The sequence below is a fragment of the Pipistrellus hanaki genome, assembly GCF_964339955.1.
Source record: "Pipistrellus hanaki genome assembly, chromosome: 13".
NCBI lineage: Eukaryota > Metazoa > Chordata > Mammalia > Chiroptera > Vespertilionidae > Pipistrellus > Pipistrellus hanaki.
Window position 1 is genome coordinate 59,268,530 of NC_140515.1, and position 21,168 is coordinate 59,289,697.

The 21,168-nt window shown below is 70.6% G+C and overlaps 3 protein-coding genes across 9 annotated transcripts; 1 reads left to right on the forward strand and 2 right to left on the reverse strand.

The window, feature by feature from the left end:
* The first annotated feature begins 619 nt into the window (after nucleotides 1-619).
* Nucleotides 620-3,438, forward strand: DALRD3 (DALR anticodon binding domain containing 3). 7 transcript variants are annotated; one of them, XM_084901656.1, is made up of 12 exons: nucleotides 620-822; nucleotides 948-1,243; nucleotides 1,355-1,611; nucleotides 1,695-1,774; nucleotides 1,850-1,975; nucleotides 2,191-2,261; nucleotides 2,349-2,410; nucleotides 2,502-2,584; nucleotides 2,661-2,840; nucleotides 2,910-2,999; nucleotides 3,085-3,153; nucleotides 3,227-3,438. In XM_084901656.1, the coding sequence occupies exons 1-12, from the start codon at nucleotides 658-660 to the stop codon at nucleotides 3,344-3,346; spliced, it is 1,599 nt and encodes a 532-aa protein (XP_084757782.1). In that variant the 5' UTR covers nucleotides 620-657; the 3' UTR covers nucleotides 3,347-3,438. The 7 variants fall into 7 exon arrangements, with proteins under 7 accessions (XP_084757782.1, XP_084757780.1, XP_084757781.1 ...); XM_084901654.1 differs by having other exon boundaries at nucleotides 1,695-1,975; XM_084901655.1 differs by having other exon boundaries at nucleotides 1,695-1,975; nucleotides 2,349-2,364; nucleotides 2,465-2,584.
* On the reverse strand, nucleotides 3,012-9,320 carry WDR6 (WD repeat domain 6). The gene is made up of 6 exons (XM_084901636.1): nucleotides 8,998-9,320; nucleotides 4,738-7,207; nucleotides 4,585-4,668; nucleotides 4,395-4,511; nucleotides 4,186-4,304; nucleotides 3,012-4,096 (listed from the first exon to the last, which is right to left on the reverse strand). The coding sequence occupies exons 1-6, from the start codon at nucleotides 9,095-9,097 to the stop codon at nucleotides 3,636-3,638; spliced, it is 3,351 nt and encodes a 1,116-aa protein (XP_084757762.1). The 5' UTR covers nucleotides 9,098-9,320; the 3' UTR covers nucleotides 3,012-3,635.
* A 52-nt stretch (nucleotides 9,321-9,372) lies between these two features.
* Nucleotides 9,373-20,322, reverse strand: P4HTM (prolyl 4-hydroxylase, transmembrane). The gene is made up of 9 exons (XM_084901667.1): nucleotides 19,843-20,322; nucleotides 19,621-19,702; nucleotides 13,411-13,601; nucleotides 12,784-12,880; nucleotides 11,825-11,987; nucleotides 10,956-11,141; nucleotides 10,517-10,607; nucleotides 10,240-10,363; nucleotides 9,373-9,798 (listed from the first exon to the last, which is right to left on the reverse strand). Exons 1-9 carry the CDS (start codon nucleotides 20,161-20,163, stop codon nucleotides 9,578-9,580), a joined length of 1,476 nt encoding a protein of 491 aa, XP_084757793.1. The 5' UTR covers nucleotides 20,164-20,322; the 3' UTR covers nucleotides 9,373-9,577.
* Between the last annotated feature and the right edge of the window lie 846 nt (nucleotides 20,323-21,168).

Sequence of the window (21,168 nt, forward strand, 5' to 3'; positions counted from 1 at the left end):
CCGCTGCTGCGCGGACAGGGCGCGGGGCTGACACGGCCGCCCCGCCGCGGGCGCAGGAAGACTCCGGCCGCGTGTCCGCCCCGCGCGCTTCCGCACCGCCGGGGCTTCGGCCGGCTTCCCGCCCGGGCCCCTGTTCGCTGCTGCGGGCAGAGCGCGGTTCTGCGCGCCCCGCGCGGCGCCGGTTTCGGTTTCGGAGAGGAAACGGGGGTCACTGGAGCGGAAACCCAGGGGCCGGCCCGGAGCTCCCTCTGGGCGGCGCGAAGGGAAGGAGACGCTTTCACACCGGGCGGCCCGGACCCAGCCCGAGGGCCACCTGCCGGGCCCCCGAGGAGGAGGGGCCGCAGGAACCCGGCGCCGCGCACCCCCTTCCCTTCCCTTCCCGAGGGCTCTGGGCCGTGACGGCGGGGAGCGTGTTCGGGCGCCAAGTGCGGGCGCAGAGCCCCGTCACGGTCCTCCGGCCGCGGGGCGCGGGTGGCGACAGAAGCCCAGACCCGGGGAACCCGAGGGTCGGACCCGGGACTGAGCGGGACCGGCAGCCGGCGGCGCCCAGCTCCGCCGTGCACCTGCCCGCTCGGGCCGGCCCGCCCCGCCTGTCGCCCTCCCGGAAGCTCGGCCTCCAACATTTGTTTCCGGTTCCGCTCGCGCCTTCCGGTCCCTATGGCGACGGGGCGCCTCGGGCTGGAGGAGACCCTGGGGGCCCTCAACGCGGCCCTGGGCCCTGGCGGCCCCGTGTGGTTCAGGGAGACGCGCGCCCGCCACCTGCGCGCCCGCGACTTCCTGGCACCGCGGCGGGCGCTGCGGGCGCGCTTCGGGGACGGCCAGGTGCGGGGGGCGGTGGGCCCGGGGAGCGCTGGCAGCGGGGGTGGCCGCGGGGCCCGGGAGCGCTGGCAGCGGGGGTGGCCGCGGGGCCCGGGAGCGCCGCCCCTCACCGGCCTGTTGACCCGCAGGTGCCCGAGCGCGTGCTCCGTGCCCTGGCGGACCTGCAGGGCCCCGGCGTGGCCCCGGTGCTGCGCTGCGAGCCGACCCCCGCGGGGCTGGCGCTCCGGCTGCAGCGCGCCGCCGTCTTCGAGCGGGTGCTCGGGGCCGTGGTCGCCTACGCCGCGCCCGCTCGGCCCGCCGCCGGGGCCCCGCGCGTCCTGCTGCACTGCCCCGCGCTGCGCGCCGCCCCCCGCGCGCTCCGCCTGGGCCAGCTGCGGGCCGTGCTCCTGGCCGACCACCTGGCGCGGGCTCTGCGCGCCCACGGGTGAGCGGGGCGGGAGGGGAGGAGGGGCGCGCCCGGGGGCTGGGGGCTGCGGGCGGGGAGCAGGGCGGACCGGGCCGGGCGCTCGGGCTAAGCGGCGCCCCCGCTCCGCAGGGTGAGGGTGCGCCTGGCGCCCGCCGTGCGGGACCCGCACTTGTCGGCCTTCCTGCAGGAGCTGCGGGTGGACTGGCCCGCGGCATCGGAGCCGGCCTCGGCCGATGCCCTGCGGAGCCGCGCTCTGGCGGAGGTCACCGCGGCGGGGGACCCCGGAGCTCTGCCCGCCGGCGACCTGGGCGGCGTGTGCCTGAAGGAGCTGGCGGGGGGGCGGGGGCGCGCAGCCGGCTGTGACCCCAACCTGGACCGCGGCCTGGGTAGGCCCTGGAGCCCTAGAGGGGGTGGGGGAGGGGGGAAGCGGGCCCGGACCGGACCGCTAGCCAGAGCGTGTCTCCTGCAGTGACCGAGGACCTGCTCGCCCAGCTGGCGGACCTGCAAGCGGCCGCGCATCCCGGGGCCGAGGACGCCTCCCCGGGCCTGGTCAGTAGCGGAGCCGCCTGTGGCCTGGGCGAGGCGCCCGGTCCCGGTGGTGATGGTGACAGCCCCCTCCCGCAGGCTCCCGCCCCCGGCGCCGCGGACAGCTGCGTGGCGGTGCACGTGCTGAGCGCCGCCGAGGAGGCCCAGCAGCAGCAGCTGGACCTGCTTTGGCGGGAGCTGGACGAACGGGCGCCTCTGGCGCAGGTGGGCGGGGATGGGCTCTGGAGGGACAGACTGGTGAAGGGACCGCAGCAGGTGCAGTCCTGGAGTGGGCGGGTCTGAGGACCTGGAACGGCGTGGAGGGCTGGGCGAGCCGGCACTAAGCCTGACGGGAAGAGGCTGGGAGCCCGCAGGACTCAGTGCTGGAGGGTTTATTGCTTGATTGCTGCCAGCTTGCTGAGCCCGCTTCTTCCCGACAGAAGCACCTGGTGTGTGGCCCAGTGAGAGCAGCTGGGGCGCCCGGCACCCTGACGGCGCCGGAGTACTATGAGTGAGCGAGCGAGCGGGAGCGGCTGCGGCCGCGGGATGCCCGGGTGGGGCTCTGCCCAGCCCTCCTCTCACCCTGTTCCCCACGCAGGCTCCGGCTGGCACAGGTGCGTGCGGCCTCGGCTCTGAAGCACGGCAGGGACCTGGCCCAAGGTGAGCCTGGGAGGCTCCGGCTGCCCCCCACCTCACCCTCTCCCCACCCCCCAGGCTCCTGCCTGCAGCCTGACTGCGCCTCTGCCCGCAGACCCGGCCTGGACAGAAACCTTCAGCATTCTCTCTGCGGCCACCATCAAGTTTGAGATGCTCAGCAAAGCCCCGCAGGGTCAGGTGAGCCTGTGCCCGTTAGGACGGGGCGGGGGCAGGCCTGGTGGCCGCTGGCCCTCTGCAGCTGTGCCTTCCGCAGCTGCTCCTGGACCTGGCCGACAGCATGTCCACCAAGGGCCCCCGGAGCGGCACCTTCGTCCTGTATAACTGTGCCCGCCTCGCCACGCTCTTTGCGGGTTACCAGCGCGGCGTGGAACAAGGTCTGTACCCGCCTTTCCCGCCTGCGAGCAGCCTGGACTTCTCTCTGCTCCGTGAGGAGGTGAGTGCCCTCCCGGCAGTGGCTCCCTGGGGCGGCCTGGACGCCACCCCAGCAGCCTTCTTCCCACAGGGCGAGTGGCTGCTGCTCTTCAACAGTGTCCTCCCCTTCCCGGACCTGCTGAGCCGGACCGCAGCCCTGGCCGGGGCCCGCACAGACATGGTGAGGCGCGGGCGGCATACGCACACTCTTTATTTGGGTCTGGGCACAGGGCGAAGGCGGACCAGTGACTCCGTCTGTCTTCCAGGTGTGCAGGTTCCTGGTGCAGCTCAGCATGGACTTCAGCTCTTACTATAACCGGGTGCACGTCCTGGGGGTAAGGGCCCGGCGGGCGGGGAGCAAGGGGGGGGCAGCAAAGGATGGGACCCACAGGCCCGCTCTCTTTCTAGGAGCCTCAACCACACCTGTTTGGTCAGATGCTGGCCCGGCTGCAGCTCCTGCGGGCTGTGCAGGAAGTGCTCCACGCGGGCCTGGCCACGCTGGGCCTCCCCCCACTGAGCTGCCTCTGAGGCCGCACACGTGCTGGTGCCTGGTGTTCACGGTCCTCACCGCCTGGGACCCCGCCGGCTGGCCATGTGGAGACTAATAAACCTACCAAGCTGCTCTGTGCGAGGCGTGGGTGTTCTTGTCTGCCCGGGCGGCACTCGGCTCCCCTCGGCGCCTGCTCCAAAGTCGGGAGCCCAAGGCTGCGTCCCCCCCCCTACGCCCCCTCCAGGCACGCCGGGCCCGGCACAGACGTCACTCCCCTCCCCTGCCTGGGAGCAGGCCCCGCGCCCAAGTGCCAGCCGCCCGGGCGCCTCAGTCGTACCAGTTGTAAACCTCGAGTCCCTGGCCCCCCAGAGCGCAGCGGTGACCAAACTCGGGGCTCACGGGCCAGCATTCCATGTCGGCCACGTCCGGCACGTGGTACACCGTGCTGTTGATGAAGGTGGGTTCGCCGTGCCCCAGGCGCCAGAAGGTCAGCCGCTGATCGATGGAGGCGGAGACCATGAGGCTGGGGCTCAGGATGTGGAGGCCGGTCACGTGAGCGGCGTGTGCACAGGGGACCGAGTGCTCCTCCCGCACGTGCAGCTGGGGCGCCAGCTCGGCACCGCCCCCAGCCTCGCCCCGCTCCGGCAGCTCCACGGCGAGCACGAACACGTGGAGGGAGCCGTCCTCGCTGCCGCTCGCCACAAGGTGGCCCCCGCGCGTGGGCAGCGTGTGCAGGCTGTTGACACCACAGCTGTGGGCCTGGACGGTCAGGCAGGGGGGGCCCAGCTCTGCAGGAGGAAGAGGCGGTCAGAGCCCTCCTGCCATGCGGTGAAGGAAAGTGGGGGGGGGGGGGGCCAGCGGCACGCCAGCTACTCACGATGGGGCAGCCCAGGGTCTGCGGGCGGCTGCAGGGCCGCGGAGCCGTGGTCCAGCACCGTGGTGAGGTCCCAGAAGGCCAGGCTGCCGTCGGTGGCCGCGCTGCACAGCAGCAGTCTCCTGGGAGGCGGGAAAGGCGGCTGGTCAGTCGGGGGGGACAGAAAGCAACAAGGGTGCCCGGGACCCAGGCAGCCACCGCGCAGCCCTCACCGCCGCTGGCCGGGCGCCTGGTGCGTGAAGGAGTGGACCTTGAGGACGCAGCGCTGGTGGTGGAAGGTTTCCGCCAGGAGCTGCAGCCGCCGCCCCGCGTCCTGCAAATGGAAGAGCCTGGGGGAGGGGGGGCAGCTCAGGACCCATTCCCACGGCCCTCACCCCGCCTCCCGGCCCACCGGAGCCTTACCTCACTGCTCCGTCACTGCAGGCTGCAGCCACCAGGGGGCCCAGGTCGGGCGGGTCCAGCTCGCACACGGCGAGGCACATGTACCTGCAGGAGTTAGGGCTGTCACGCACAGCCCCGCCAGCCGCGCCCCGTACCCGCCGGGCAGCACGTCACCTGGTCTCTGGGTCCACCTTGACCGCCCGGTGCCGACGGCGCTGGCCGTCCCAGGCCTCGTCCAGCCGGTGCGAGGACAGGTGCATGACGTGGCAGGCCAGGCGGCTCGGGGCGCCGGGGTCCAGGGTGACCATGATGTTGAAGCAGTGCATCTCGGCCCGGCCGCCCGCAGACACCACGTGGGCGGTCAGGCCCGGGGGGCCGGCCGGGGCGCCCACGCCCCACACGGCCACCGCGCGCACCGAGGAGATGTGGTTGCAGACGGCGGTCAGCGCGTGGGCGGAGCCCGTGGCCGTGGGCAGCGCCAGGACGCAGATGGTGGTGTCCTCGCTGCACGTGATGACGATGTCGACGAGGCCGGGCCCCTCGCTGCCCGGCTCCGGGGCGTCCGGCTGCGTGAAGCCGGGCAGCTCGCACTCGGGCCCCAGCGCGATGCTGCCCACGCGCCGGACGCACGTGATCTCGCGGCCGTGCAGGCTCTCCCGCAGGAGCACGTGCGGCCGGGTGCAGCCCCCGAGGGCCCGGTACAGCAGGACGTCGCCGTCCTTGAGGTAGGCGAAGGCCATGGCCGCCTCGGTGTCCGAGAAGGCCCAGGACCGATGGCCGCCGCCGCAGCGCACCACGTGCAGCTTCTCGTGCGACCGGGGGCTCCACACCACAAACTCGTTGGCGTGGAAACCCAGGACGACGGTGTTCCCGTCGGCCATCACCCGCAGCCCGGCCACCCAGCTCATGCCCCGGCAGCAGGTGCGCCGCAGCACGGGCTGCAGCTGGCCGCCGCGCACCAGCAGCTGGTGGTAGGCCCCGTCGCGCCCGGTGCTGTACACGTAGCCGCCGTGGCAGGTGACCGAGGTCACCCCCTGCTTCCCGTGCAGGGACCGCAGGACGGACACCGGGCCCCACTCCGTCACGGCGGCCTCCCCCTCGCCGCCGTCCCCGCCCCCTCCGAGCTCCCCGGCCCCGGCCTCGGCCCGGCCCCCGAGCCCCAGCTCCTGGAGCAGGGCCGGCCGGGAGGCGAACAGCAGCACGGAGCCCCGCCGGTCGCCGCACACCAGGAAGTCGCCCGGGGGCAGGAAGGCGCTGCACGTGTGCCAGCGCTGCTTGCTGGGCGGCAGCCGGTACCGGCAGCGCTCCTGGACGAAGATGGCCTTGCCGGAGGGGGCGGCCGTGACCTCCAGGCAGGCCACCACGCCGCCGGGGCCCGAGGCCAGCAGCAGCAGCTCCTCGTAGCCGCGCAGGGCCCAGCTCACGCTGTGCACCTTGCCTTGGAACAGGGTCAGGTCCACGGCCGCGGTGGGAGTGTTGATGGGGACGACCTTGATGCGGCCCTCCCCGTTGGCCATGGCGCACAGCCCGAAGCCCTCGGGCCCGGGGGCCGCCTCCAGGAGGCAGTAGGACTGGAAGCGCTTGTCCTCCAGCAGCTGCTCCCAGCACTTGGCCTCGAGGTCATAGAGGTACAGGACGCCCGAGTCGGTGACTGCCAGCACCCGCCACGAGCCGGCCAGCGTCACAGCCTTGAGGGCGCCCGGCCTGCTGGGGGACTTGAAGGAGAGCGCCGAGACCGCGGAGCCCGAGTGCCCGCGCCCCGCCAGGTGCCACAGCCGGATGCCCGAGTCGTCGCCGCCCGTGACCACCCAGGCCTGCTTCTCGTGGGCGGCCAGGGCCCGGATCCCACGGCCCTGGTGGCCGCGGAACGCCTGCAGGATCTCGCCCTCGTGGCTCCACACCAAGCAGACGCAGTCCTCCCCGGCGCTCACCAGGTAGTTCTCCAGCAGCTTCACCTGCCACACGCGGGCGCTGTGCCCGAAGCAGTGCCCGATGTTCTGCACGCGGCCCCCGGGCACCCGCAGGTCGCCCACCTTCCAGATGCGCACGCTGCGGTCCTCGGACGCCGTGGCCAGCAAGCCCTTGCTCTCCAGGTAGGACATGCTGAAGACGGCGCCCACGTGCCCGCTGACCCGCCGGTCCGGGGCCACGGGCTTGCTGTCCACCAGCGCGGCCGCCGGGTACCAGACCAGGAGCTGGTTGGAAACGGCACCCGCCACGACGGTCAGCTCCTTCCAGGTGTCCCCGATCAGACAGGCCGAGGAGAGCGTGCACCGGTCTGTGCAGGGGACGTCCTGCAGGAGGCAGCCTATGACGGGGTCGTACAGCACCACCGAGTTGTGGCCCAGGGCCAGGGCCATGTTGCCCTCCAGCCAGCGGGCGTCCCAGATCCAGTCCGCCACGGTCCACAGGCCGGAGCGCCAGAGCTCCCGGCAGCGGCCCTGGCCCCAGCTCATCTTCACCACTCGGAGGCCCTTGCTCCCGAACGTGGCCACCATGGCCTCCACGTCGAGGTCTCCTTTGGGCTCTGGCCGCACCCGGAACCCGTGGATAAGGTAGTGGCCGAGCAGGTTCTGCACTCGCTTCATCATCCGCAGGTGGCCCCCGAAATCCAGGCTGTACACCAGCATGTCCGGCCCCTCGCCTGCACAGGAGCAGAGCCAATCAGACGCCTCCCCGGACGGGGAGGGGGTGTGGGGAGTGGGGGAGACACCGACGACACTCTCCACTGGGGCCTGTGAGTGTGCGGGACAACCTCCTCACCCACCACTTCTCTTGCTTCAGACAGGAACCTCAGCTTCAGCCCCTCGCCCTTACCTCACCTACCTGTCCACAAACTCTCCCCACGCGCCCCAGCAGCCGAGGCTGCCCACTGCGACCACCTCTTCCCCTGGGGCCACAGAGCGCCCTGCCTTCCAGGAGCTCCTTCCCTGCACGGTGGGTGGGTGTGTGTGTTTGTGTGTGTGTGCGCGCGCGCACAGCCCACACTGTGGCAGGAGGGCTGTCTCCAAGCGTGCACAGTTCCTGGCCTCGAGTTTGCAAACCCCACCACAGTCCTCGTCCAGAACATCACGTCTGAATCTGAAATGTCCGCCCAGTCTCATGCCATTCTGAGCCTGCACTCGGTCTTCACACACTCCACCACACTGGGGCATCGGTACAGACCGGACAGCAAGCTGCGTGCTGAGCCGTGGAAGACAAGCCCAGGCCTGGCTCCGCGGCAGCGGTTCCGGCGTGGCACACGCCTCAGGGCCAATGTGCTGCTTTTAAGGGGGCATCGGAGAATGAGTTATTAACGGACTTTCTTGCATTTCTTACTGTTCTAGGGGCCTCATATACAGTATATGTGTGTATTGTGACGTTTCTGCACTTCCGTGAGTAGGAGCTTACTTTTTTAATAACAGGAATTATACGTGGGGGGTGTAAGGATATGGAGATGATCAAGAGGGCGGGGCCCACATGAGGCTGGGGCCGCCGCTCTAGGAACTGAGCAGACACTGAACAGCAGCGAACCAGTGGCCATGCCGGTTGGTGGCAGGTCCGGGAGGAGCACAGGGGCTGTAAGCCTTCACAGTGGGGAGTCTGCTCCAGCGGTGGGGGGGGACTGCCCCTCGGGGAGGCCAGGGGTGCTGCTGGGCACCGACAGGGCAGGCGGCCGCTCCCAACCACGGTCTGACCCAGAACGTCCAGGGAGACAGAGACCCACGCCGGGAGCCAGGGGAGGGCGCCCCCTTCCGGCAGCGGAGCCCAAGGGAAAGGGGGCGGCGCGGGGCAGAGAGAAGCCTGGTGGACCCACCCATCTCGGGAGGGGCTGGGGCTCGGCCTCCGCCTCCCGCACCGACCCGCTCAGGAAGGTCTCACCGGGTCCCAGGTTCCCAGACCTCATCCCGCGCAGAGCCCTGTGGCCCCAGCTCCCAGGGAGGCGCCTCCGTCCCCCAGGCCCGCCCCGGCGCGGCCCCGCCCCCCCCAGGGCTCACCCGCCCCCATGGAGGGGCCTCATCCAGGCACCTGCCCCGTCTTCTCGGGAGGAACAAGCCCCCGGCTCATCCAAGGACCGCGCACCCGCCCCCCGCCGCCTACCCACGGGCTCCCGCACCTCCCGCGCCGCAGCCCGTCCACGTCAGGGCGGGTGCGGGCGGCCTCGGCAGCCACAGCGGGCTTGTCTTCTGGGCCGCTCCGGCCGGGCCACAGCCCGCACCCCCGGGCGCCCCCGCCGCCCGGCCCGGCATCGGGACCCGGGCACCCTCCCCGGGCACACCCCCCCGGGCACCCTCCCCCGGCACTCCCCCCCCGGGCACACCCCCCCGGGCACCCTCCCCCGGCACCCTTCCTCGGGCGACCCTCCCCCGGGCATCCCCCCGGCTCCCCTTTGTTCCCCACGCCGCCCGGGGCGCGCGGCTTCTCCGCTTGCGCGCGCCGCAAACGGAGCCTCACCGGCCAGCAGCCGCTCGCGCACGCACTCCAGCCCCGTGACCGGGAGCAGCATGAGCTCGGAGGTGGCCCGCGGCCAAGCGTAGTCCCCGGCAGCGTCCATGCCCGCCGGTGCGCGCTGCGGCCGCCGACGGAGAGGGAGCGGAGCTCTCGCGAGACCAGCGTTCCCGGGCGCCCGCCGCCGAACTCTGGCGCCCTTAGCAACAGGTCGCCAGGCAGGCTCGCCGGCGGCTCCGGCCAATGGCGGCCCTCCGCCCACGCAACGCAGCTCAGGATTGGCCGGGCCGCCCCGCCCCGTCACGTGACCGGCCCGCAGCCCGCCCCGCCGCCTCCCGCTCCGCCTCCCGCTCCCCCTCCCCGCGCCCGCCGCCGCGCGTCCTCCCGCGGACCGAGCCGGGCCGGCTGGCAGCCGGTTGTTTTATTCGAGGCGGCAGCGTCCGTACAATAAATAACGGGAGGAGGTGCGGGGCCGGGTCGCGGCCGGAGGCGGGGCGGGGCAAGACGTCGGCGGACTTCGGCTTGAAGCTGGTCGGGGAGCTGCGGGCCCCCAGCGCGGGCGGCGTGGCCGAGCCTGACGCTCCGCTCAAAGCTCCACGCGCGCGTCGCCGTAGGCGCGGTCCAGGGCCCACTCGGGCTGCGCGGCGGCGGCCCCTTCGCGGGCCAGGCGCGCCATCTCCTGCTGGTACAGCGCCTGCCGCGCTCGGCTGGGGTCCACGTTGATCCAGTTGTTGGCGATCCACTTGGTGCCACGAGTGACCACGCAGCCCCCGTGCAGCGAGTATTCGTCCACGTCGCCCACCCAGCCTAGGAGAGGGCGTGGTGTGAGCCGGGGGGGGGGGGGATCGGGGGCCGAGCTGGACTGACTGGGCTTGGCCTGGGACACGGCCTCCCGTGGCAAACACCTGGCCCGCCCGCCCTTGGCGCCTCAGCACCCGCACCAGCCATGGCTCCGTCACCCCCGGCCCTCTGAACCCAGGCTTCCCGCCGGGCCTGTCGGAGCCCTCCCAGCCTCGGTGGGGAAGGGATGCGCCCCCAGCCCAGGGAGCTGAAGCTAGGGCATCAGGGAGCCCCAAGGGCAGAGGTGACCCAGGAAGCTGCACCAGAGCCGCTGGGGATGCTTTGGGGGGGGCCCGCGGGCACGAGGGCGGCACACGGTGTGCAGGGCCAGAAACAGCCCCCAGGGGGCAGCTGGGGCTGGGACAGGCAGCTCCCTCAGAGGCGCCCCTCGCCCGGCCAGGGCCTCACCTTGCCCGTCAGGCAGGTAGTTGTACCAGAAGACGGCCGTGCCCTGCTGGGGTGTGACCCGGAGGTTGCCCTTGTCACAGTGCCTGCGGGTGTCACGGAGGTCCACGCCATCCTGGACCAGACTCTGCGGCAGGAGGGGCGTTTCCAGCTGCCCCCGCCGACTGGCCAGAGGGCAGCCGGGGAGGCGCCCGCCACCTCAGCTCTCCTCCCAGGTCTAGAGGGCAGAACCACGTGTGCCAGCGCCCTGCCCCCCCCCAGCAGCACCCTGGGGGCTCACCGTCTCGTCGTAGGTCCTGTTGTCGGCGACAGGGAAGACGGTCTCTCCGCCGCCGGTGACGTTGTTCAGGTAGAACAGCACGGTCACGTAGCTGTGAGGAGGGGCACTGAGCACCCGCCGGCCCCAGGTTCCCGAGGGCCGGAGGGCAGGCCAGGCCATCCTCCACAGACCCGGTCCCTCTGTGTCCCACAGTTTTTGGCGCCACGATCCCAGGCCCCGACCAAGGCCGGCGGGGGAGGCAGGCTCAGCACTCCGGGAGCGGCAGGAAGAGCTGGGGTTCTAGCCCCCCTTCCCCTGCCTCACAGCCCTGGGGACAAGCTTCAGGGTCTGGGGTACCTCCCTCTGGCCACCCCTTCCTGGCGCTCGGTAACCAGCCTGGGGAACAGGTGGGCGTGTCTGGTCTGGGGTGGACGGCGGCCCCCAGGCGGGAGGTACTTGCCGGCAGGAGGTCTCGAAGGGCACAGACTCGTTCGTGACCAGCTTGGTGTGGGAGCAGATGGTCTCTGGGTACACAGGCCCGCTGTCCACGTGGGCATGGTAGTGGCCACCCTCTCCGTACCGCACCACCTGCATGGGCTCGCTGAGCTCCACGACCTCGGCTGGCAGGCGGGTGAGGCGCAGCACCCTGGTGGGCAGCGGGCATTCAGCTGGCAGCCTCATGCAACGTGGCACCCGGACAGCGTGGGCGCTGGGCCTGCCACAGCGCGGCCCCTGCTCACCTCCCCGAGAGCCCGTTGAGCCACCCGGCCCTCTGGGAGCAGGAAGAGGCTGTCACGATGCCAGAGACACCCGCTGGGTGGGAAAGGGGAGATTGCTACTAAATTAGGTGGGGACACTCCCCCAGGAGGAAGGTTACCTAACCCCTGCAGGGGCGCTGGCTGGTGTGACTCAGTGGATAGAGCATCGGCCTGCGGACTGAAGGGTCCCAGGTTCGAGTTCAATCAAGGGCACATGCCCAGGTTACTGGCTCAATCCCCAGTAGGGGTGTACAGGAGGCAGCCGATCAATGCTTCTCTCTCATGATGGATGTTTCTAGCTCTCTTTTCCCTTTCTTTCTCTGAAATCGATGAAAAAAATAATAAGTAAAAAAGTAAACCCCCTGCAGAGCACTCTGTGCACAGAGACGATCGATCCTTTCTCTACTCAGCAGGAAGCAGGCATTCAGTCTGTTTCTGATCCCAGGGGTGGCGTGCCCACAGTCAGGCCAGTTTGCCTCTGTGATTGCGGGTCTCTCGACGGGTCCCTGTCCGGGTCTCACACGGCACTTGGCTCCGCCCTCTCCTCCCGGCCCAGGACTGCGGCGCTCACCTCTGGCGGATGGACCGCATGACGTGGTGGGCGCCTTCCCCCTGGTAGAGCCACGTGTGGTGGCTGTTCCGCACCAGCTCGCCGCTCTCGGCCCGGTGCCTCTTCATGAAGGCGCGGAAGTCCCGGAGGTCCATGGCGGCGAACTCCTGCAGGCTCAGCACGCCTGCACAGGGCACCGCCAGGGCCGCTGAGCCCGGGGCCACGGAGGCCACGGGCACCGTCCCCGCCCTGGACTCCTGGGCCAGAGGAGCCTCGTTTCTGACCCAGGGAGACCCAGACCAGTTCCTCCCTCCGACTGGGCCCCAGGAGGGGCCCCCCTCCCCGTGAGATGGGCCGGGCAGGGTCTCCAAAGGCAGTGTGGGCTCCGCCAGGGCCTCGGGCACGGCCGCCCCGGCCCTCCGCCGGGCTCTGCAGTGCGGCCTGCCACGGCCTTCCACGCCATCGGGCAGCAGGGCTGGCCCAGAAGCTTCCGGGGTTCTTGCTCGGGGCTCACAGCCACAGGCCCTCTCCCAAGGCCTACTCGAGTGCTGCATCTTCCGAACTTGGGCATGAACTTGAGCATGAGAGTGATGACTGCCCTTCAGAAAGCTCCGGAGAGTTATGGCCAAAGTGTGTGTGTGTGTGGGGGGGGGGGGCGTGTCTGACAGCTCCCTGCCCACACCTGCCCCGCAGTGAGACCGGCTCCGGGGGCAAGAGGGAGGCCGGGAGGCGGGCAGACCCTGCTGGCAGGAGGCAGAGGGAGCGGTGAACAGCCGAGCTCAGGCCGGCATCACTGTCTCTTCGCTCTCTCCCCCGCCCTCTGCCAGCCAGCAACCCACCGCCTGCGCTCAGACTCCCACTGACGACGGGACAGGTCGCCAAGAGCCGCCCTCGGACGGACCCAGGGCACGGGCTCGGGCCGCCCTGGAGGCGGTGCAGGCGGCCGGGGGACACTGCCCGACAGAGCGGGCGGGGCTCACCGTCTCCGTCAGGGTCGGCCTTCATGGCGGCGTACATCTCCTGCACGGTCTCCGGGGTCATCCAGCGCCCGCTCCCCAGGCGGGTCTGCGCCAGGACCTGGGCGCAGATGGTCCCCCTGAGGCGGCCCCAGCGACGGAGCCCAGCACAGCCACCCGGGGGAGGACATGGGAGAGGGCACGGGACAAGCCTCCCCCTCTGCGGGTGACGGCGGGGAGAGGTCTGGGAGGCCAGGGAGGTGGTCAAGAGCCCTGAGGGCCAGGGCGCCCCGTTAGGAGGGGACCCCCCTCGCCAGGCCCTCTCAGGCCCTGGCCACCTCGGCGCTGCCACTGCACACACGCGGGCTCCCGGCACGGCTGCCGGACGCAGACGGCGGGCAGGACCCGCCCCCCTGGGAGCTGTGGCCACACGGGCAGCACCGCAGGCGGTCCTCCTGCTCCTGGGGCTCCGGGCGGCAAGGACCGCTCCCGGGAAGGAGCGGCCGGGGCTGAGGAGGTGCCCTGGCCCCAGACCCCATTCTGCAGCACCCCACCCCCCGTCACCACGCTCCCCGCACCACCTCACGCACACACACACACACACACACACACACACACACACGCACCCCTCCCGCGCTGCCCCAGGCCCACCTCGCCGAGCTGCAGGCGGCCGTCGTGGTTGCGGTCCAGCAGGCGGAAGAGGTCCAGCGGGTGGAGCTGCATGGCGCCCATGGCCTCCTCGAACTCCTCCGTGGGCAGCAGCTGGCTGGGCTGCAGCCCCTTCATCTGCGCCAGGTGCACGATGAGACGGCACTCCTCCTCCCGCAGGAAGCCGGGCACCTCTGCGGGGAGGGGCGGCTGAGGCGGGCTTCCTCTCCAGGCCCGCAGGCCCCGGAGCTCCGGGCCAGAACTCCGCACCCCTTCGTCTGCTCTGGTCCCTGCCGGAGGGCGGCCGTGGGGCAGGCCGCGTTTTCCGGGGGGTCCTGGGAGCTGAGCTGGGCCCGGGCCGAAGCCCTCGGAGGGACCCAGAGGCCAGAGGTGACCCTGAGGGCAGAGCGCGGCCCCCACTTCTTACTCGGCACAGATTTTACTTTATTGTTCTCAGGTGACAGAGAGAGGCAGGGGGAGGGGGTCAGAAACTTCAATGATGAGCCCGGCGGCGTGGCTCAGGGGCTGAGCATCGACCTAGCAGCCAGGAGGTCACGGTTCCATCCCGGTCAGGGCACAGGCCGGGTTGTGGGCTCACTCCCAGGTGTGGGGCGTGCAGGAGGGAGCTGATCTTTCTCATCATTGATGCTTCTCTCTCTCCCTCTTTTTCTCTGAAATCAATAAATTACATTTTAAAAACTATATACAATATTTTATTGATATTTTACAGAGGAGGAGGAAGGGAGAGAGATAGAGAGCTAGAAACATCGATGAGAGAGAAACATCCACCAGCTGCCTCTTGCACACCCCCTACTGGGGATGTGGCCGCAACTAAGGTACATGCCCTTGACCAGAATCGAACCTGGGACCTCTCAGTCCACAGGCCACGCTCTACCACTGAGCCAAACCGGTTTTGGCAAAAATACATTTTTTTAAAAAGTCAAATATGAGAGGGAACCGTTGATCGGCTGCTTACTGCACGCCCCCTCTGTGGCACATGCCCCACCGGTCATCGAATGGTGATCTCTTGATTCTGGGTCAGTGTTCAACCACGGAGCCGCCCAGCCGGGCAGGGGGGTGTGTTTTGCAAATGGAGGGCCGGCGGCCGGCTTTGCTTTCATTTCTCAGCCTTCGTCACTGAGAACAAACAACAGCCAGCCACGCGCGCTCAGGCCCCTCGCCCTCCTGCTGCCGCACAGGCAGATGCTGGTCCGCGGACCGGGGCGAGCTGCCTGGTGCGGGGGAGGGAGGGGCCGGGGGGGGGCAAGCAGGCTGTTGGCAGGAGCTCCGAGAAGGCGCTTTGCTTTGGGGACAAGCCTGCTCCGTGTCTCTGCTCCGGAGTCAGGCCGGGCTGGGCTCCGCCAGCCCCACAGCAGCCGGGGCGCTGGAACGTGGACCCTGTAAAGCCTCCCCTCGCCCCATCCCGGCCCAGGCAGAGGGAGGGGTGCCGGAGGGCTGCGGCTCCTGGTGGCACTGGTGGTGCTGTGGGGTGACAGTGGGATGGGGGCTCCCTGGCCACGGCGCTGTGCCAGGACATTGGCTACTGGGGGACACAGCTGCCCAACCTGCTGGACCACCACAAGGGCCAGTGCTGCCCTGCCGGCCAGAGAGTGCCACCTGACGCCCGCCTCTTCCCCCCGCCCCCAGGTGCCGGCGCTCCTCAGCCAGGGTCTGGGCTGGCAGCGCTTCGCTAACCATTGTGGGCGCCCACCTGTGCCTGGTGCTGAGGGGGCTGGGGGGGGGGGGGGCGGGCAGGGTTCCTGGAGGGGGGAGCACCCTGGTCTGGGCCCACAAGTCATCAGGGGCTCCTGAACGTGAAGGTGGAGCCAGGGCAGGCCTTCAGGCTGGGGCTGGGCCCCCGGGAGGTGTGGAGGCGGAGCAGGTGCACTGGGGCCTTTCCATCCTCCCCGCCTGGCCCTGGCCGCACAGCCGTGCACACCGGCTGGGCCCGCAGGCGTTTGGGGCGGGCGGGAGGGCCGGTCCCCTCCAGGAGAGGAGCGCGGGCCGGAGCGGGCCTCCCAGGCGCTGGAGGGGCGGCCGGTCCGGAGGAGGTGGGAGGAGGTCAGAGAGTGGGTCCGGGAGGAGGTGGGAGGAGGACAGAGCGCGGGGTGCGGGCTGCGGGAAAGGGCAGACTGCAGCGAGCAGAAAAGCCAGGGTGTTGCTAGGTGACCAGGTGTCGTTGCCCAGCAACCGCGGAGCAGTGGCCTCGCCTCACCCCGCCGGCGGTGCGGAGCCCGGTCCTGAGCGCCCGCCCCCCGCGGGCCACCTCCGGCCGCAGCCCTCCCGGGAGGCTGCCCCCTGGCGGCCACTCTGGGGAGCGGGAGCCCGGGCCGCCCTCCGCCCAGCAGCCCCCGCGCGGGCCGCGCATCCTCAGGCGAGGGAGCCGCTGGCCGCCGGGGAGGAGCCCGGGCACGGATCCCGGTGTCCGGCACCAGCCCGGGGCGTCAGGGGAGGCGGAGGGTCCGAAAGGGCGGCGGGCTTGGCGGTGACATGAGGACCCTGGGGCCTCCCAGGAGGGCGGGGAGCGGCTGGCCCTGCCAACGGGAAGGCGCGCCAGGAGGAACCATGTTCCCGGAGGGGTGACCACTGCCTTCAGCCCGACAGACCGAGTCCGGGTCCGGGGACTCCAGCCAGGCGGGCGCGCCAGGAACCTGGGATGGGCCTTTTCAAAATGTGTTTATTGAAGCCAGAGAGGAAGGGAGAGGGAGAAACATCCGTGATGAGAGAGAACACGGATCGGCTGCTGGGGATGGAGCCTGAAACCCAGGCGTGTGCCCTGGCATGGAACCTGGGACCTTTCGGTCCCCAGGCCGATGCTCTACCCACTAAGCAAAACTGGCTGGGGCTTGGGATGGGCCCTCCTGTGGCCCAGGTCCCACCTGTCTAGTGACAAGGTGGGAAACAGGGAATGCTCCCCAAAGGGAGGTGGCAGGGGGTCCTCCCTGTGAAGCCACAGGTGGCGCCTCCATCTCCAGGGTCGGACAGTGCCCCTAGCCCAGCTTGTGTCCTGAACCCGGCACCTCGGCCCTCAGGCTGGCGGGTCCAGGAGCCAGGAGCAGCAGGCAGACCACAGCGGCCACTCCCCGGGCCTCCCTGCCTCGGCAGTGACCCTGGACGGACAGGCAGGCGCAGAGGACAGGCAGTCGTGGCTCCTGCGGGCGGCCCCTGTGGCTTCATCCAGTGCCATCCCGGGGGTGTCCCTCACGACCCACATCCCACCCGTCACACCACCATCTTCAGTCCCCACTGCCACCCAGCCCCAGGGCTTCCTGGGTAAAGCCTGGACCTCTTCCCCCAACAGACTCCAAGGCAAGGGCGTCTGGGAAGTGAGCACCCGCAGGGAGCCCTGACCCTCTGTGACCCGGGCAGCTCACCTGCGGTCACTTCGCCCCTGCTCCCTGCACCTGCCCTGGACCTGGGCTTGGGCTCCCGCCCTGCGGGGAGGATCTGATGCAGCAGCCGCAGGCTCGGGGCTCAGGGCTGGGAACTGAGTCCTCAGGTGCCAGCGAACCTAACCTGCGGCTGATGGGAGCACGGCGGCCCCGGGATGCAGCCTCCAGGACATGGGGGAGTGTTCCTAAACCCTAAACTGACGGCCACCTGGCTGGACCCCTCCACTCCCACGGTCTGTGCTCAAACCCCATTTCAGGGAGGCCACCTGTCCACCCGTGAGGTCCCGGCCCCACGTGGAATCCTGCCTCACCGTCTGTCACCTCCTGTCACCTCTGACACACGTGTGTTCATTTACTTACTAGAGGCCCAGTGCATGAAGATCCTGCACTGGGGAGGGGGTCCCCTCAGCCGGCCTGCACCCTCTCGCAGTCCGGGACCCCTCACTCCCTACCGCCTGCCTGCTCGCTGCTCCTTGCCCTCTGCTCCCTGCTCCTTAGTGCTTCCGAGGAGGAGGGGATCCCGCCCTGCCACTGGGCCTCCCCTGAGCCCTGAGCGGTGCCTCCCTGTGGGAGCGCACACACCACCAGGGCAGCTCCTGCGTTCAGCGTCTGCCCCCTGGTGGTCAGTGCGCATCATAGCGACTGGTGGTCCTGCCAGTTGCTCTGCGGTTCAGCTGATCTGCATACCAGGGTTTTATGTGGGATTAGCTTATTGTCTGTCTCATTTGAATGTCAGCTTCCGGTGTGTGTGTGCTTCCTATTTTGTTCTGTGTTTTCAGCACCTAAAGTCGTGCTTGGCACAGACGTTACCACTGTGCAGTAGGAATAATGTATCTGCAACCACCGCCCTCCCAGGGGCTGACCTAACACCCTGTCTCCCTCCAACAGCATGCAGGGTCATCCTCCGGGGCCAGGCACCGGCCCCACCACCCGCTGCTCAGGGGAGGGCATGAGCTCAGAGGTCCTGCTTTGGTGCAGCCCCTCCTGAAGTCCTCCTGCCCCCTCCCTCCTGCAGTGGCCGGGTCTCAGGCTGGGCCAGGGCATGGGTCCGGCCCGCCCTGCTGTCCGGGGGTCTGGAGGGCTGTCAGTCTTCTCTGCCTGGTGCTGGTCCCCAGCTCTGCGCCCCCTTTCTCACCCTCCGCCCCGAGAAGGGGTGTCTACACCCACCTCACGGACAGGCTGTGAGGACGGAAAGGGTGGCGTGGAGCCCAGCACGAGAGTGCAGCCCAGGACCAGAGGCGGCTCCCTGAGGCTGAGCACCAGCCTGCGGCCCAGTGCTGGGTGCTGGGTGCTGGGGGCAGAGGCTGGGTGCCAGGGGCAGAGGCTGGTGCTGGGAGCAGAGGCTGGTGCTGGGAGCAGAGGCTGGTGCTGGGAGTAGAGGCTGGATGCTGGGGGCAGAGGCTGGGTCCTGGGAGCAGAGGCTGGGTGCTGGGAGCAGAGGCTGGGTGCTGGGGGCAGAGGCTGGGTGCTGGGAGCAGAGGCTGGGTGCTGGAGCAGAGGCTGGGTGCTGGGGGCAGAGGCTGGGTGCTGGGGGCAGAGGCTGGGTCCTGGGAGCAGAGGCTGGGTGCTGGGAGCAGAGGATGGGATTCGGGGGGCAGAGGCTGGATGCTGGGGGCAGAGGCTGGTGCTGGGAGCAGAGGCTGGTGCTGGGAGCAGAGGCTGGTGCTGGGAGCAGAGGCTGGATGCTGGGGGCAGAGGCTGGGTCCTGCGAGCAGAGGCTGGGTGCTGGGAGCAGAGGCTGGGTGCTGGGGGCAGAGGCTGGGTGCTGGGAGCAGAGGTTGGATGCTGGGGGCAGAGGCTGGGTGCTGGGAGCAGAGGTTGGATGCTGGGGGCAGAGGCTGGGTCCTGGGGGCAGAGGCTGGTGCTGGGGGCAGAGGCTGGGTGCTGGGAGCAGAGGCTGGGTGCCAGGGGCAGAGGCTGGTGCTGGGAGCAGAGGCTGGGTGCTGGGGGCAGAGGTTGGGTCCTGGGAGCAGAGGCTGGTGCTGGGAGCAGAGGCTGGATGCTGGGGGCAGAGGCTGGGTGCTGGGGGCAGAGGCTGGGTCCTGGGAGCAGAGGCTGGTGCTGGGAGCAGAGGCTGGATGCTGGGGGCAGAAGCTGGATGCTGGGGGCAGAGGCTGGGTGCTGGGAGCAGAGGTTGGATGCTGGGGGCAAAGGCTAGTGCTGGGGGCAGAGGCTGGGTGCCGGGGGCAGAGGCTGGGTTCTGGAGGCAGAGGCTGGGTGCTGGGGGCAGAGGCTGGTGCTGGGAGCAGAGGCTGGGTTCTGGAGGCAGAGGCTGGGTGCTGGGGGCAGAGGCTGGTGCTGGGAGCAGAGGCTGGGTGCTGGAGCAGAGGCTGGGTGCTGGGAGCAGAGGCTGGGTGCTGGGAGCAGAGGCTGGGTGCTGGAGCAGAGGCTGGGTGCTGGGAGCAGAGGCTGGATGCTGGGGGCAGAGAGGGCGCCGGGGCGGGGCGGGGCGCAGCGGTGGGTCCCCTCTATCCACAGCTGGACGCCTGGTTCTCATCAGACCACAGGCTCGGTCAGCGGCCGCTTATCGGCCCTCCCGGCCCATCACAGAGGCGACACTGACGGGAGGGGCCTGCGGGCCGCTGGGCCTCGGGGTCACCCTGTCCCCCAGGAGGAGGGAGCATCGCCGCAGAGAAGAGGGTCAGGGGGCGAGTGCGGAGGGGTCTCCCCTGACCGAGGTGGGGCGGGCGCTTCGCTTTGGGCTGGAAAAAGGGGGGGGCGGGGGGCCTGGAAACAGCCATTTTCAAAACAAAGTCACGTGGCCAGCACGAGCCTCCGCGGCCCATCGGCAGCCCCCGCCCTCCCGGCGCCGCCAACTCACCGAAGAGCAGCGGCTTGAGGCTCAGGGTCCGGACGAGGTGGTCCCGGTCGGCCACCAGCTGGACCTTCTGCTCGTGTCCCACCTGCGGGGAGGGCAGCGGGCAGCGCGGGCGCCAGGCCGAGGGGGAGGCGCCCGCCCCGGCCGGAGGGGCCAGGCGCGGGCCCGGGGAGCGGCGCGGGGCCCCGGCGGGCCGGGGCGCGGGGCGTGGGGCGCGGGCCTCACCTTGATGCCCTCGAGCCGGGCGAGCGGCGCGGGCGCGGGCGCGGGCGGCGGGCCGGGGGCGCGGCGCGGGGCCGCGGGGCCGCCGCCGCCGTCGCTGTAGTGCACGAAGAGCAGCAGCGCCAGCACGTTGCCCAGGTACAGGTGCACCAGCACCATCAGCACCAGGAAGTAGGCGCGCGAGCAGATGCCGCGGGGCTTGCACAGCGGCCGCACCGGCGCGTCCTCGCCGTCCGCCGGCCGGGCCGCAGCCGCCGCCGGGTCCCGCTCCGCCGGCGCCCACTGCGGGCTCCCGGCCTCAGGCCGCAGGCCCGCCGCCGCCATGGCGCCCCGGTCGCGCGCGCGCCCAGGGGAGGGGCCGCGGGGATGTCCGCGCCGCGCCCGCGTTGCCCGGGCAACCGCCGAGGCCGCGCGCGCCGCGGTCGCTAGGAGACGGCGCCTGGGGATGCGGCGCCCGCGGCCCCGCGCTGCCCGCGGACCCCGCGCCCCTGCGCCCCGGGCCCGGCCCGCGCGGTGCCTCCCAGGAGGGGCGCCTCCGGTCGGCGCGGACCAGGGCGGCGCGGTCAGGCGGTTGTCTGCCGGCTGAGTCGCACTCCCCTCCCGGAGGCGTGGGCTCCGCGCTCCCTCGCTCCGGGGCGGCGGCTGCGGGAGGCCGAGCCCAGGATGACGCAGTGCGGCGCCGGGTGCGGGCCGGAGGCTGGGGCGCGCACGTGACGGAATGGGACCGTAGCTTTAGGCGCCGACACGGGCCAGGGTAGGAGGTCAGGTCGCCTGGGGGGGCGGTAGGAGGACGCCCTGGAGGGCCGCTCTGGTCGGCCTGGCCTCCCGGAGGCCTGCGGGAGCCAGGCTCAGGGAGAAGTTGCGGATATGCGGGGTGGCACAGACCCGGAGCGGCCAGGGCTGGTCGGAGGGCCTCCTGGAGGCGGCCTGCCCGGGAAGGTCAGATCCCCAAGAGACCCCCAGGACGCAGCAGGTGCTCGGGGGACCTCTCCTGCCTCCCAGCCGGCTCAGGGAGGAGGGAGAAAGGACTTGTCCATCCTGGAGACACCGCCTCCGAGGACACTGCCCCGTCTGGGGCGGAAGGACGTGCGGGGCCAGGCGCCCCGCTCTCCAGGCTGGGTTAGCCAAAGGAGGCACGCGCCCAGTAACACCAGGGAGGAAGTCTCTCTGGCGGTTTCCGCTTTTCCTCCACCTCTTCCCCCAAAAGCAGTCTGCATTTTCTGGCCACTATTTTACCAGGATGTCATGGTTTTCTGGTGTGCACGTTGAGACCATTTCCCCTTCAGCCTTTTGTTTTGTTCCTCACCGAGGACATTTTCCCATTGATTT